Source organism: Battus philenor, unplaced genomic scaffold (assembly GCF_028537555.1).
Source record: "Battus philenor isolate CCGP_79_NKW_IND1 unplaced genomic scaffold, ilBatPhil1.0.hap1 SCAF_3, whole genome shotgun sequence".
In the NCBI taxonomy this organism is placed as follows: Eukaryota; Metazoa; Arthropoda; class Insecta; order Lepidoptera; family Papilionidae; genus Battus; species Battus philenor.
This window is the reverse complement of record NW_027181693.1, coordinates 1903907-1915833: the sequence shown is the minus strand read 5'-3', so window position 1 is coordinate 1915833 and position 11927 is coordinate 1903907. Positions and strand designations below refer to the sequence as shown.

At 29.8% G+C, this 11927-nt stretch overlaps 4 protein-coding genes across 5 annotated transcripts in view; 2 read left to right on the top strand and 2 right to left on the bottom strand.

Annotated features, from left to right (window-relative positions):
• Window positions 1–179: 179 nt before the first annotated feature.
• ATPsynG (ATP synthase, subunit G) lies at window positions 180–782 on the top strand. Its single transcript, XM_068770314.1, has 2 exons — window positions 180–321; window positions 466–782. The coding sequence occupies exons 1-2, from the start codon at window positions 282–284 to the stop codon at window positions 723–725; spliced, it is 300 nt and encodes a 99-aa protein (XP_068626415.1). The 5' UTR covers window positions 180–281; the 3' UTR covers window positions 726–782.
• Window positions 783–974: 192 nt separating this feature from the next.
• Window positions 975–7254, bottom strand: mRpS29 (mitochondrial ribosomal protein S29). Its single transcript, XM_068770313.1, has 8 exons — window positions 7127–7254; window positions 6704–6917; window positions 5992–6084; window positions 5095–5240; window positions 3954–4114; window positions 3602–3743; window positions 2173–2265; window positions 975–1260 (listed from the first exon to the last, which is right to left on the bottom strand). Exons 1-8 carry the CDS (start codon window positions 7199–7201, stop codon window positions 1072–1074), a joined length of 1113 nt encoding a protein of 370 aa, XP_068626414.1. The 5' UTR covers window positions 7202–7254; the 3' UTR covers window positions 975–1071.
• Window positions 7255–7813: 559 nt separating this feature from the next.
• On the bottom strand, window positions 7814–10961 carry uri (unconventional prefoldin RPB5 interactor). The gene is made up of 4 exons (XM_068770701.1): window positions 10876–10961; window positions 10564–10807; window positions 9552–10116; window positions 7814–8462 (listed from the first exon to the last, which is right to left on the bottom strand). Exons 1-4 carry the CDS (start codon window positions 10915–10917, stop codon window positions 8000–8002), a joined length of 1314 nt encoding a protein of 437 aa, XP_068626802.1. The 5' UTR covers window positions 10918–10961; the 3' UTR covers window positions 7814–7999.
• Window positions 10962–11412: 451 nt separating this feature from the next.
• Window positions 11413–11927, top strand: part of LOC137926671 (NBAS subunit of NRZ tethering complex-like) — a 43264-nt gene continuing 42749 nt past the window's right edge. For both annotated transcript variants that reach the window (XM_068770344.1, XM_068770343.1), the window contains exons 1-2: window positions 11413–11563; window positions 11640–11737. In XM_068770344.1, the coding sequence (XP_068626445.1) occupies window positions 11492–11563; window positions 11640–11737 (170 nt within the window). In that variant the 5' untranslated portion in view covers window positions 11413–11491. The remainder of the gene's footprint in view (window positions 11564–11639; window positions 11738–11927) is intronic.

The following is an 11927-nucleotide window of genomic DNA, read 5'->3' as shown; positions in this document are numbered from 1 at the left end:
GATTCATTAGCGAAAAGAATCAAAAGTTCTCAACAGATACGAGATGTAGTAATTAAAACGTGATATTTTCAATAAACTTTATTAAAAAGGCCAAATATATATTTCTTTCTATTCCTGTAAAGAAAAATTCCCTAAAAAGTAATGGAGATTGCAATTTTTTTTAATGGAAACATTAAATTTTGACATATTCGATTGTACTTGGGCTCCACAAATTTCATTCTGAAATCAAAATTCAGAGTAGTATCTGAATATTTCATTTGTTTCAATTAAAAAAATTCACCATGGCCGGCGCGGCTGCTAAAGTACCTGCGATGATTTCTTGTAAGTTTTATAAAATTTGATTTTAATTAACGAGTCGTGTGTGTTTTTGGAGTTATGTAATTTATATTGAAAACATCAAGGTTATAAATTCATGACTGTTTCGAATAAGTGTAAAAATGCTAATTACAAAATATTTTTTTACAGCCGCAATCGCAAATGCGAGGCCTAAATTTAATATATTTATGAAGTACGCCCGAGTTGAGTTAGCGCCGCCTAAAATGAGCGAAATCCCACAGATCAGGGCAGGTATTGCCAAGCTCCTATCGAGTGCCAAGAATGGCTCTTGGAAACAGCAAACAGTAAAACAAGCAACACTTAACACTCTCGTTGGCGCTGAGGTTCTTTTCTGGTTCTTTGTGGGAGAATGCATTGGAAAACGTCACATCGTCGGCTACAACGTATAAGGAATAAATGAAATCATGTAGATACTTCATTCTCGTTAATAAAATATTTAATCAGTATGACTTTTTTATTTTCAATATTTTACTTGTGTTAATATCATCGGATGCAAGAATTTTAGTACTGCAACAATAGTCATCAAGGAGGTTTTATACTTGGTTTTAAGATTTTTTAGCATAAATAAAAATAACAGCATATTGCAGATAATAACTTAATTGGATACAATGTTGTACAAGTAAGGGATACATCTGTTTATAAATTTTATAGGCAATTTTTTCTTATAAGTAGATAGTGTATAAACAAAAACAATGTGTGAACTATTAATTCTTTATTATTTTTACTGTTTTAAAATTACAAAGGTGCACATAACTCCATGAACATGTAAGGGTTGCAGGCACTGGCAAGCTTCAATTCACTCTCAAGTTCTTCCGGGCCGCGCAACCACAGTCTGTCCCTGTAGTAGCTTGCACAAGAAAGGAATTCTTTATCAGAGTACCTTTTTACTTCAACAGGAACAAAAGGGTCTAAATGTTCAAAACCCTGTAATAAGGAAAAAAATGTGTTTACAATAAACTAATTGCAAGTTAGATAGATCTTAATATATAGTATATTTATAATACTGTAATCATATGCCTGTTTGCAAGCTATGTTTTGTGCATTTTATGATAATCTCATTTATAATAACATGATTGGTATTTAGACTTCAGTTAATAAGGTAATTACACAAACACATTATTCAACAAATTAATGTTGGTTGTGTATGTGTAAATACAAATTTTATCTTGAGTTTAATTTTTTTGTCATTTAATATATTTGAACCTCCACCAATATAAACCGAATTCTTTTTCCACACATTTATGAAATGATTCAAATAAGAAAAATTACTATATTAGTTGAGACAAACTTTTTCTTCTAGCATGAATTCTTAAAAATTTACTAAGTTCTTACTTTAATACTTACAGAAGCTTATTTATGCAGCAACTAAGTTCAATCGAAAGTATACTATAATCAAATGACGATACAAAGTTGCAAATTTTACGTTTTTTCCTAATTTAAATTAATATTCTTAAATGTTGTACTTATAGATTGATTATTCATTGTATGCTAATGTAATTTTTTTTGTAACAAAAATGAATTGTTTTTTTTTCTAAATATATCTTATGTAATATAGATTTTATGATTAATCCTTAAGCACGGTTATACGGGATCCGATTTTTTAAAGGTTTTGGAACATGTCCCTGAACTATATATGTCACACATTTTTTTACAGGATTTTTTTCTCATTTTTCTAAGGAACATACCTGCCATGGAGTAAAAAGAGTTAAATGTAAATATTCGACATTTAAAAAGAAAGCTGGTAGTTGCAACACAGTTAAAAACATATCAGAATCACAAATATAATTGTAGTGGGTAAAATTGTCATATTGACTCCTTCAGAAAATGTTTTAGTACCTTTTTGTATAGCAAATATCTGGGCAAGTTGCTCTCTTGGTGGTCCCGTGGTATGGCAATATTGTCCACACTTACTACTATTGCACCATTTGTCTGCAAAATTATAACAGATGATTAATTTATAATTGATCAAATTCTACAGTAAATAATTTGTATAACAATAAGTTTTTATATTTAAATAAGTGTTATTTATACAGGGCTGATTGGTTATAGATGAAAATACTTATATATATATATATATATATATATATATATATATATATATATTAAAGGGATGAATGTAAAGTGCATTTATTAACTAAAAACTTTAGATGATTACTCTGAACTGTAACATTTTTTTTTCTATTGGAATATGAAACGCCAATAACATTTTTTTTAATTTTCTTTTCCACAGACATTAGCCTCTGCAGCTCTGTTTTTACAATAACGCTTAATTTTTCCGAATTTTTTTTCCTCAAGTTTCTGCTATGATACACTACTAAGTCTCCGCAACTATTTAAGTACTACTTTTTTATGCCAATAACTTCTAGCAGTACAAAGACAACAGGGACAGATAGTAATCAAAAATATTTATTGATATGTAGTGATCCAAATTTTGAATTCTATTTTTTTTACTATATTAAAATTATTATTTTTTTTGGATAGGGTGTAATATATATTAATTGACAGCATGTGATTTACACTTTCACCGTTTTAAAGTGTTTATCTATAACTAATCAACCTCTATTAGCAGTTTGAGCGGATTAACGGAATGGCCAGATCTGTAAAGGAAAGTAGTCCACATAGCTCGGCAATTGGCCCCTGAGGCCTTAAGGTTCTGAAGTGGAGGCCATGGACTGAATAAGTAGGAAGATAGGAAATACTGACTGCAGGATGTTACCATCTTGTCTTATTGGAAATCTATGAAGAGGGACTATGGTACAGCATTGTACATTCTACAATTGAAATAATAATATAAATGTAATAACATTTTTTACAATGTCTTGGACAAATGTAGTTAGTGCTTTGGTATTTACAGCTTCAACAAGTTTAAGTTGATAGTGTCCTGAATTTCTAGACCTGAACCTCGACCTAATCTGTTGAAATTGTAGTATGTAACGGCCCGAGCTGAGACTTCTCAATAAGTCCTCGAGCTTCGCTACCTTAAAGGAGATGTTAGGTTGAGCGACGTCAATGCCTTGCCACCTCTCACCCGAGGAATCCATCACGTAGGCAGCAGTGTAAATCCGGTCACAAATAACTGAATCTCTGTGGTAACTTAGCCGACTTGGGCTGTCTACATGCCAATAGCATTCTCATTCGAGAGAGCTAAAAACAGCTCTTCTATTGTTATTATTATATTATAAGGAATAAAAAGAAGTTTTTTAAGCTGCACAAATTGTTTGACAATTTTACAAAACTCAACAAAAATTAAAGAAATAAAATTTACCCAATCATTTTTAGTAAGTTCCAAAAAGGATGTGGTTAGTGTGACTTCTTCTGGCATCACAACCTTTTTTGTAGGTGTACTAAGCCTTGTTCGTGGGTAGAAGAAACAATTGAATGCATCTATCGCCACAAATGTCTTGCACCTAGAAAAAAAATAATTCATTTACCATTCATCGTCATCATCAGGCCTCCACCAAATATCATCACGATGATAGGCATCCAGCGACTTCACACGAACTTAACTAAATCGTCAGACCACCTAATGATTATGGATTACCCATGCCACATCCACCGATATGTTATTACTTCATTTATTATTGCTTATATTTTTTGTGAACTTTAAAATCACTTACTTTTTATTACTTGACAGTAATTTCACTTCGTGGACGAGTGCATCGATAACGTCACAGGAGTATTTAACACGCGATATACCCTGCTCCACTAGTTCGCTGAGGGGTGCACCAGCTGGCGTTGTCTCTCGTTTGCTCCAAACATAATCTTTTGATACTTGTAACTGGAAAAAACGACTATCAAAGTAATATATATACATACATATATATATGTAATACCTTAGCCATAATTTGCAACATATAGTATGAATACAGTTTATTATTATGGTGCATATATGTAAAGACTTTGGATCTATCATAAAAGACCATGTAACCTTTAAGACAAATCCTTATAAAATAACAGTAAATAATTGGTTTCATAATAACCAAACAGATGGCGTGAGTCAACTTAACTGTATATTTCTATTAGATATGGATCAAGAATCATCTAAACACAAGATACATTCACAAGAATACATTAGGGAAGAAATAGGCTCCCCACCTAGCTATTTTTAAAACCATTTAGGAGACTGTCTCTTGGAGTTAAAAGTAAAAATTGAATGTAAGCTGAATTTATTGAAACTCTTTATTTAAAACTACATTAAGAAATAATAGAACTAACTTAATTTACACAACCAATCATAATACCTATATAACCAATCACACATGCCGTGTGTGTGAGAGAGAGAAGGAAGACGTGTGCGATTGAAAGGTGTATATAACATCGCTCCTAGTTTTGTATTTATGTAGCCAATAATCGTCGCTATGTAATGAACAACTAGTGTTTGTCAAATCTAAGCAGATGACATAATTAAACCAGTATATGCGCAAAAATAAGGTTCGAGGAAGAATTATATGTATATGTCATTTATATATACATTATATATACACATAAACATGCTTATTTAAGTATGCACTTATTAGTAATTATATAATAAATATAGTATTTACCATGTATATATACATATGTTATCAGCATGTATCTAATATATCATATATCTATTTTCTGTGTAACATTTAGACATCTGCTTACTAATTATCTAAGCACCACCTTTGGGTGACTAGTGAAGAATGCCTAAAAGCATTAACTTCACCGTACATAAATTGTAAAAAGGATTATAATATACATGTTATGTGGTTTTGTGAAACAAATAATTTAACTTACATCTCCGCTCTTTAGTAGAGTCTGATTTTGAGTCTTAAAGTGAAGCAGCCATGCAGCAGCATCCAATGGTATGTCCACAAAGCCCTCCCTGGTCTGTGAATTCGACATTTCTTTGGTACGTGGCACTTTCCACAGCCATTCAGTTACTGTAAACCAATTAAATTTGTGTTAGAACATAGCTTTAAAATCGTTTTGGCTATCTTCATCATTATTTATGCTGCAGGACATCCACTGCTGGACATAGAACATCACCATAGATATCCTTACGGCTATTGTCATGGTCATCAATTCAATCCATAGATGTCACACTGACCAATTTTACGCTGCCCACTCCAACAACTTTCGCAACCTTAACTATTATCATTTCATCTAAAAAGAATATGCTTACAGTACCATGGGACACAAAACTCATAGATTTTTATCTCACAACCTACAGAAAAATGTAAATCAATGCTTATTAATTATATTAAAAAGGTTCAGAAAATCTTCATTATTTTTATTAATACCGTCTTAATAAAGTCTGTCCATAAATACAATCAATAACTTTCTTTATGGAATTTAAGTGTATAATATCGACAAAACAGATTTATAATTACTAAAACATGATAAAAGACAGGCCTTAACTTTATAGCGATAGAGTCTGCCTAGGATAAAGCTATCCTCTATAAAAAAATTACTGCTATATAAAATAATATATAAAAAAATATAAAATGTTGATACATTTTATCTTTCATCTGTGGCCTCAAGAATTGAACTACATTAAACCCGTAGAGTGTTACAAACACTTCCTTGCTGGCACAAATTAGCACTAGTATTGCTCTAACTATAGCAATCACATATATTAATAAAATATAATACAGAGGAAAAAGTTAAAAATTATCAGAAAACAGTACTCACCCCAGGGTACATGAACAATTAAAAACCCATCTTCATGTGCATAATGCACAAGGTGAGCTATGGTAAGGGATTTACCAGTGCCTTTTTCTCCATCTTTGCATACAGTTAAGAAAATGATTATTATCAAATGCAGCAAACATTACTTAAGTAAATGTAATGAAAATAATTTCATTATTACATTTCAATGTTTTGATACACCATTAATTATTTTTCAGGTAACAACTATAAAAAAAATTACACTAATAACAATAAATTTACAACATAGATATCATCATTGTTTCAACCATAAAGCATCCACAGATGGACAAGGATTTCCAATGAGACCAGTTGGAAACAGCCTGCTTTATAAAGATATAAAACATGTAAATGTAATATTTATATATTTTGTATTGGTCAGGCCATAAGGGCATTCACCTTTATTTTTTACAATAGCTTTAATTTGTGGGCAGTTCCAATATGTTAAACAAGCAGACATTTTTGTAAACTACCAATGTCATTTGAAAAAATTAACCTTGAATTCTGGGTGACACTGACAATATAAATTCAAAAAAAATAATTATGTCTCTTCATTTGTTTCTTCTTCTTTTTCTTTCCTCTATCTGTCTAACTTTGATGGAGGCCCACTGCATAGCAATAGCCCTTTCCCAAAGATCGCCACTAATAGGTTTTTAGATTATAATAATGTATAACATAATGTGATTATAAAGGATACATAACACATATCTGATGGCAGGTTTACTTAAATCACTGGATTTTATACAGTCAATTACATCTAGAGCTGGCTTTCGGACCATCAAAGTGGTTTCTGCAAATGTCTTATTCTGTTTCTTGTAACTCTTTGGTAAACCTCCATGACTGAAGAGTTTATTACATAAGTTTTTATCTAAAGTATAGAACAATCCCACATGATTTTCACCTTGTTGCACCTGAAAATAAAAATTGTTGAAATGACGTACAGTTCATAATTTTCTTTAAGAAAATAATTAGCCTAAAGCTTTTGTACTATGTGGCAAAAAATACATATCCTTAAGTATGTTTACCCGCTAGCATTTATTCATCTAGAAGGTTGTATAGAAAAATAAATAAATTAATTAAAATAAAATTCAGAGAACATGATAAAGTATAGGGCACTTACAGGAGATGCTTCCGTGGTTCGAAATACATGTTGAGAATATCTCCTGCAAATGTTACGAAAATGACGAGAATACATTATTGTACACCGCTACTTTTTATTATTGTCTATTTTTTAACTTGTATTTAGAACATAACATAACCTTACTTTCCTAATGTCAAAAAATGAACGTTCAGAAATAGTATCTTTGATTATTTTACCTTTGGCTAACAAACTTCATTAAAAATTAACTTATTGTGACGTAAAATTACCAGAAAAATTATGATCTAATTAAAAATCTGACAAGGTCTGATCCATCTTTTAATGTTTAGCTAATCTCAAAATATATAAAGAGCATTATAAAAGACTTATTATACATGTCTTCGGCGTTCATTCTTTTAAAAATAATGAAGCCAACAGGTCAAAAAATTTTTCAACTGGAGGTATATGTTAGGTATAATTGTTTGAAGAGGCGTTGGGGCAGGTCACATCGCTCGTACAACCGTCGGCCTTGGGAGGCGCAAGTTAAACCCAGCGGAAAGTCGCTGGTTACAGGCCTTTTCCTTGCAGTGGGCAGATATGATGATTATTAGGCTTTGCACTGTTAATCTTAGTAAATATGAAACCTAATAAGATTCATTTCATACATAACTACTGATATTTAAAGATTTTGTTAAACCTTTGTGTCAACTGGGAATTTAAACAACCGAATGAAAAAAAGAAAAGTCCATACTTTTATTATTTCTCATTTAATCATAAAAGATAAGTAACAATAAATTATCTTCAACAGAGAGTAATTGATACATTTAATCTTAAAAATAGCATTACTTAATAAGTTAAACATTGAAATCTTAAACAATTATTATATCAGCTTATTGACTAGTTTGAAAGGAAGTTTTAAGATCTATGTTGTCGACGCTTTTTGAAAATACTCATTGGTCTATTACGTCCATTACCAGGTGTAGGCAGTTTCCTGGTTACAACAGGTTTCTCTTTTACATCATCAATTACAATAACATTTTTTATATCAGCAATATGTTCGCAAGCATCCAAATTCACATTAACAGCTTGATCTCTTTTAGTTACCGTTTTATTAATTACATAGTTAGTTTTTCTTAAAATTGGAGTTGTTTCTGTGAAAAGGTTAGAAAATGCAACATATATATCACTTGGCTTTGATATTCCCTTCTTGGGATCATATAATGTTTTGCATGGTTCCACTTCTGAATGTTTGAAATTTAATTCCAAAGTTTCACTTTCATCTTCATCAGCAAAAGAGACAGCTCTCTTTATAATTGAGCTTGCACTATTCTCTTCATTGTCTTCCTCTGTATCGGGATTATGAATAACATCATCTATCCTGTAAAAATCAGAAATTTATTTTGCAAGATTCTAAAGATGTAATATGATAATTTTTCCATGTTGAAAAAATTGCTATAGAATTTTTAATAATTTTTAAGTAAATTTCAATTTCATAATTATTTTTCTTAAATTTTTATGTTCACACATTGGATTGACTTGAGTGTATTTTATATATGCATTATAATAATTTATAATTATGACATTCTATTAAAATTAATTAATGTATTTTAGAGTGATCACTTCATTCAATAATCAAAGTTTAAATTAATAAATATTATTGTTATTGATAAATATTGTTCAATGTTAAACAACAATATTTAAAGCCTCAAAGTAAAAAAGCAGTTTTAATACTTGTTATATTTCAATGAATTTTTCAAATTTCTGCAACTATTTTCAATTTTATATAAAAATTACCTACCAATTATATAACAACTTTAAAAATTATAATGAAATAAATAAATATAAAAGGCAATAGGCACTTTTATATATAGGCATTTTTATATAAAATAGTAGTGTTTTTATCATAAATAAAAAAAGTAAAATATACTTTTAGGTACATATATTTATATTATACTTTTTATTATAGTTAACCATATAGTAATAATTAGGTTGTGGTTAGCTAAGTGTTGTTGTCAAAGATAGAACATAAGTATCATTTCTAAAAGATAGTATGAATCATTCATTATCCATCATGTAAGCCCTGAGTTTGTTAGAGTTTCGGACTTTTGGGCATAGGATATATCAGTTCTCACATGGATAACAATTTGAAATATCAAGGGGACCATAATATCATTTCTGTCGACATATTTTATACAAAACTGATTGATTTGTACCATTCTGACATCGAAAATTTGTATAGTAGATGACAATAGGTTGTTGATAAAAAAGGGGAATATATTGTTGATTAGAAATTAAAACTTGTTACAAAATGTAGTAGTGCGAATTTAACTTCAGAAAGCAACAATACTTTCCGGTCCCTCTAATAGTTCACACAAAGCGTGTGACTTGCTATAAATCTAGTCAATATACTTTACCAGAAATATACAAATGCTTATACTTAATAAAATAATTATGTAATTTTAATTACCTGTCCATTTCATCTTCCACTTCCTCAAGTTGCTCCATATCTTCTACCCTGGCTATTAGATGAGCTTCCGTCTTGCTGGTATTCATTTTCTTCTTTTTCAACTCTGTTAATTTTTTTTGAAGTTCATTTTGCTTATCTAAAATCTGTTTTAAGACACTTGCATCTATATTCTTCATGGAGGTCTGAGAAGAATCTTCCGTAATTTTTTTTTCTGTTAAAGCATTGTGATTGTCTTTTATTTTTCTGAACACTTCTGTTTCTTCATCATCATCATAATCTTTGGACAATTCATTCCTCAACTCCTCCTGTAGTTCCAATTCCTCAAACCTTATCCATAAGTCTTCATGATTTATTACATCATCACTTAATATTTCTTTCAATTTTGTTTTATAATATTTTTTCATGTTTTCTCTGTGTTTGACCCTCCATGCCCTATCTTCTTCTTCATTATACTCTTCAATAATTTCTTGTGCGGGACTACCAAAAAGATTTTCTCTGCAAAATTGAATTTGACTCAGTAAATAGTCTTTTTCTCTTTCAACAATAGCTAGTTTTGACTCTGCATCTGTAATAAAATATTAATAGTTATCAATATTTTTAGTCATCAGACCCAAAATTGCATAATGTGAGGATGTTTTAAGAATATAGCTTTGAAAGTACATTTTTATATTGTAAATGGATTATTGTATATTTATGAAGCATGATAAGATAGAAATTTTAATGTTAAATCAAATCTAATACAAAATGAATAAGCCAACAGTCTAATACAAAATAAATAATCAGTCAACAGTGTTCTTATATACTGTATTTTATGTATTGATTTTACTAATATTGTTAATAAGTTGAGTAAATGCCCTGATTTTTTTTATCGAGCCATTACTGTCGTTTGTATAATATAGAGTAAAGGTTTCTGTGTTATGAAGACAAAATAATTTGTATAAAACTAAAGTAAACTATTCATAGTAATTGCATATATTAGCAAAAAGCATTAGAAAAATATTTTGTATAGTACCTTTAATTCTATGTTGTTTTAAAATATTTGCCTGTTCCACAGAACATTTAGCAAAATAACCTGCACCCATTGAGACCGTTATTTCATTTGTGTGCCTCAATACGCCCCGAAACAAAATTCTTTTCCCAATTGGAACTAAAACTGGTATTGTTAGTTTTTCAGAAAATTCTTTTAAATTTATTTCCTTCAACTTCTTTATGTATTCTTCCCAAAATTTGACTTTTGCGGAATTTTCTGTTACTTTCTAAAAAAAAAGAATATATTGATTACTTGGGACATCAATTATAACAAATAATTACTTTAAATTCTTACCTTATTATATATGTGAAGAAGTTGCATGATTTCATGATTCATGACTTGTTTTTGTTGTTATTGTTTATAAAAACACGTCTTTGCAATTTTAGGCTTTAAATCAAAAAGTTGCCGGAGAGTATTGATAAGAAAGGACAAAGGCAGAAAACCATAGAGCCGCCAAATGCACTAGGAAGCAAACACATAGTCACCCCAAAAAATTTGGACTTAAAACATAAATGTGCTATGAATTATCAACTTAGTCTTATTATCATTAAAGGCATTGCACTAGCGTTTATATGTTACGAATTTACATATACCTGAACCGATTTTGAGTTGTGCAATATAAATTCAAAGCTTTATTCATTTTCTGTGTCTTGAAAATTATTCTTTAGCTGTTTATTCGGATTAACTACATAGAATAATAGTTCTAATTTTAGTAAAATGAAGTTATAAAATCTATTATCCGTAAAACAAATGCGTGAAACGATTACAAAACGTCAATAATTTCGCCAACAAAATAATCTACTGTCATTAATTCACAAAGTGATAAAGACACTGTGTGTTATGTTGCTGTCGATAATGATTTTAGATTATTCAATAATTAAATAATTTTTGCCAGTCATATAAAAAAGAAATGGCAGAAAATAAGTCGATTTTGCACGAGCTATACGTTTTTTCAGAATGGAAACCCGAACCGGAATATTTAGTCAGTTTTTAACAACGAATTTAATTTGCTTGCTAGCATATTGTATTATTCAGAATTTTTTCTAATATTATTTCAGCAAAAACCTGATGGAATTTTGCCAGAAAATATATCAGCGTTTTGGCGTTGGTTGAAATTTTTTGGTCCCAAAAAAAGTCTAATTGATAGTGTAACTGCGTAAGTGTAAATTGTCAACAGTTTAAAAAAAAATAATCGTTAACTTTTTTTTTTAATAATTATACTGTTATTGTTCAACGTTATCTTAGTAAACCTTTTCCACACTCCTTATATTATTTGGACTGAACTATGTCTGGAACTTCACAAAGGATGTATTTTGTATAATGAGAACAATTTTGCTTATTAAAAC

Excerpts from the sequence above, each read along its gene's own strand:
- ATPsynG (XM_068770314.1), top strand. The coding sequence starts at position 282 with ATGGCCGGCGCGGCTGCTAAAGTACCTGCGATGATTTCTT. Across the intron at positions 322-465 it reads AGTACCTGCGATGATTTCTT|CCGCAATCGCAAATGCGAGG; the intron begins GTAAGTTTTATA and ends ATTTTTTTACAG.
- uri (XM_068770701.1), bottom strand. The coding sequence starts at position 10,917 with ATGAATCATGAAATCATGCAACTTCTTCACATATATAATAAG. Across the intron at positions 10,117-10,563 it reads AAAACAACATAGAATTAAAG|ATGCAGAGTCAAAACTAGCT; the intron begins GTACTATACAAA and ends ATTTTATTACAG. Across the intron at positions 8,463-9,551 it reads GTGGAAGATGAAATGGACAG|GATAGATGATGTTATTCATA; the intron begins GTAATTAAAATT and ends TGATTTTTACAG.
- mRpS29 (XM_068770313.1), bottom strand. The coding sequence starts at position 7,201 with ATGTATTCTCGTCATTTTCGTAACATTTGCAGGAGATATTCTCAACAT. Across the intron at positions 6,085-6,703 it reads TGCCATCAGATATGTGTTAT|ATGGAGAAAAAGGCACTGGT; the intron begins GTATCCTTTATA and ends CTGTATGCAAAG. Across the intron at positions 2,266-3,601 it reads AACTTACTAAAAATGATTGG|ACAAATGGTGCAATAGTAGT; the intron begins GTAAATTTTATT and ends ATAATTTTGCAG.